The 2,522-nt window shown below is 38.3% G+C and overlaps 1 protein-coding gene across 1 annotated transcript in view; it reads right to left on the bottom strand.

Moving 5' to 3' along the window:
* Positions 1 to 2,522, bottom strand: part of slc17a7a (solute carrier family 17 member 7a) — a gene marked incomplete at its 5' end in the record, with an annotated part of 8,807 nt that overhangs the window by 4,690 nt on the left and 1,595 nt on the right. The window contains 3 exon segments of the mRNA XM_014023282.1: positions 1,111 to 1,260; positions 1,369 to 1,511; positions 1,664 to 1,750. Coding sequence (XP_013878736.1) covers positions 1,111 to 1,260; positions 1,369 to 1,511; positions 1,664 to 1,750 — 380 coding nt within the window.

Raw genomic sequence — 2,522 nt, forward strand, 5'->3', positions numbered from 1 at the left:
GTTTATCAGTTCCCGTGCCTGTCTACAATCCGTCAGCTCCCTCCATCGGATTGAGTGTTGCCGTCTGATCCATGCCTGTAGGGCAGTCCTGCAAATTGTTGTTGAAACGCCCATAGCAGGCTCTGGTCCTTTAAAGTGGGCCTGACTGCCAGCTCTTACAAGGTAGTCAGCTCTCTCGTTACCATAAATGCCAGTATGTCCTGGTACCCATTTAAGCCTCCTATTAAACTTCCCTACAAGCCAAGACCACACCCATTGGACGACTGATCCCCGGCTGCAGACTGCAACCRGGGGTACTTGGGTTTTGTTACTGTTTGTATGCTTCAAGCCCCGCCCCTTTCCGGCTTGAAAGAGGGGGTTACGTTTTCTAGCTTGCAGAAACGTTTTATTTACAAGTTAATTTAAAAGATGTCAAAAACAGAAGACTTGTTCATCCAGCCTTACATGTTGGAGCCAGAGTCTGACCCAGAGCCAGAGRAGAATTAAGGTGAAGAAATTGTCGTTGGGAAGTCCAGACCTTATTAGGCAATTCCGTCGCAGATTATTTGACATAATAAACTCAGAAAACATCATAGAAAATAGAGAAAACTGAACGGACTGAAAAACATGACCCAAACAGAATATAAAGGTATCTTTGCAGCACTAAAATCTAGAGACTAAATTCAACTTTTCTGCACTCCTAGAGACTCTTAAATACACAACAAAATGTATTTAACAGCTAAAAAATGGATTTTGCAGGATATGTCCCMTTTAATRTAGCTATGCTTATCGCTCACTGCCAGGAAAACGGCAATCATAGTAGACTGATATCCAGTGATTACTTTGTGCAAGTTTCATGAACATTTATCCAGTGGTTCAGAAGATATTTTGCTAACAGACCAAAAGGGTTTTAAATAAAGTGTGATCTTTTAAAAGCTCATATTATGTGATTGAAGATGACTCACAGCTACTACCACCAAACCTTCGCTCAGTATCTGTGTTTGTTTCTCTGAGGTCAGTCATAATGGCCATCTTAAACTGGGTGGACCTTCAACATTTTAAGCCTTGCGTCACAGCCTCACAACAGATCTGAGTGCGTTCACATGTGTCGGGTGCATTAATGGACCTCACCTTGCTGATCTCAAAGCCAAAAACTTCTTCAAAGTAGGCAGGCTGGCTGATGAGCAGCAAGTAGAAGGTCCAGCTTCTGCAGAAGTTTGCCACAATAATGGCGTAGACCGGCATGGAGGTGAAGAAGTGTCGCCAGGGGGTTTTAAATTTCTACCACAAACAGAAAAAAAGACACTTATTGACGAGCCTGTTAAAAGTGTCTATGGTCATTATTCTTTTGATACATTTTAAGTGTTGTCTTTATATAGCGTGGCGTACATGTAGAGGATTAAGAAATGCTGCAGATTCTCCGATTGCATCTTCAATGTACTTCCTCTCCTCCATGGTGATTGTTGGATGAGCTGCGGGGCTCTCGTATGACACCAGGATCCAGAACAAATACCAGAATATCCCAAAGCTGCCTGGGAGAGGAAGAGCCATATTAATGAGGAAGACAAGGAGATTAGAGGCACACATGAATCAGACAGTTTACTATATGACAAATCAAAACAAACATAATGTTAAGACAGATGAAAGACTAAGGAACATTTTTAAGGAGGATATTTTTACCAACCATAAACATAAAATACAGAAGGCCACCCAGTGTATTGCACCAGTATCCCAGCTAGAGGCATAGCCACCACTGCCCCTGCGTAGGATCCTAGGAAAACAACAAAAAACAAAAAACAAAACAAAAGTGTTGTTTTCAGCCTGTAATAGTAGATCCATTTCCCCCTTTAGTCCCTATAACTAATCTAATATCTACCGAGTAACTACCGGTACATGTATGTAACCACAATTTACCATGTAAATATTTTGTTATTACAATAATTTACTAWGTATTTATTACATAAATACATAGTAAATTGCTATGTAATTAAAACAAATTTTAGTGGGTAAWTACAATTAAATTATGGCTAATAGTACCTCAGTTACCCACTATTGGCCAATGGATTGCTATCATTTTTTAAAAATCACCTAATTACTGTTTTGTTACAAAGTAATTACTTAGCAAATTTTAGAATAATACAGTGTTATTRAACTAATTTTAGTGGGTACTTACAGTCAAATTAAAGGTCATTAGTTCTTCAATTGTACAGCATTTACCAACCGATTCCATACGTGCGTCCGACCGACTTACTGACGAACCGACTGACTGACCGACCAACCAACCAACCAAATAAATCAGACTTTATGATAATTTAATTGTATTTACCCACTAAAATTAGTTTAATAACACTGTATTATTCTAAAATTTGCTAAGTAATTACTTTGTAACAAAACAGTAATTAGGTGATTTTTAAAAAACGATAGCAATCCAGTGGCCAATAGTGGTAACTGAGGTACTATTAGCCATAATTTAATTGTATTTACCCACTAAAATTTGTTTTAATTACATAGCAATTTACTATGTATTTATGTAATAAATACAT

Source organism: Austrofundulus limnaeus, unplaced genomic scaffold, assembly GCF_001266775.1.
Source record: "Austrofundulus limnaeus strain Quisiro unplaced genomic scaffold, Austrofundulus_limnaeus-1.0 Scaffold361, whole genome shotgun sequence".
Classification (NCBI taxonomy): Eukaryota; Metazoa; Chordata; class Actinopteri; order Cyprinodontiformes; family Rivulidae; genus Austrofundulus; species Austrofundulus limnaeus.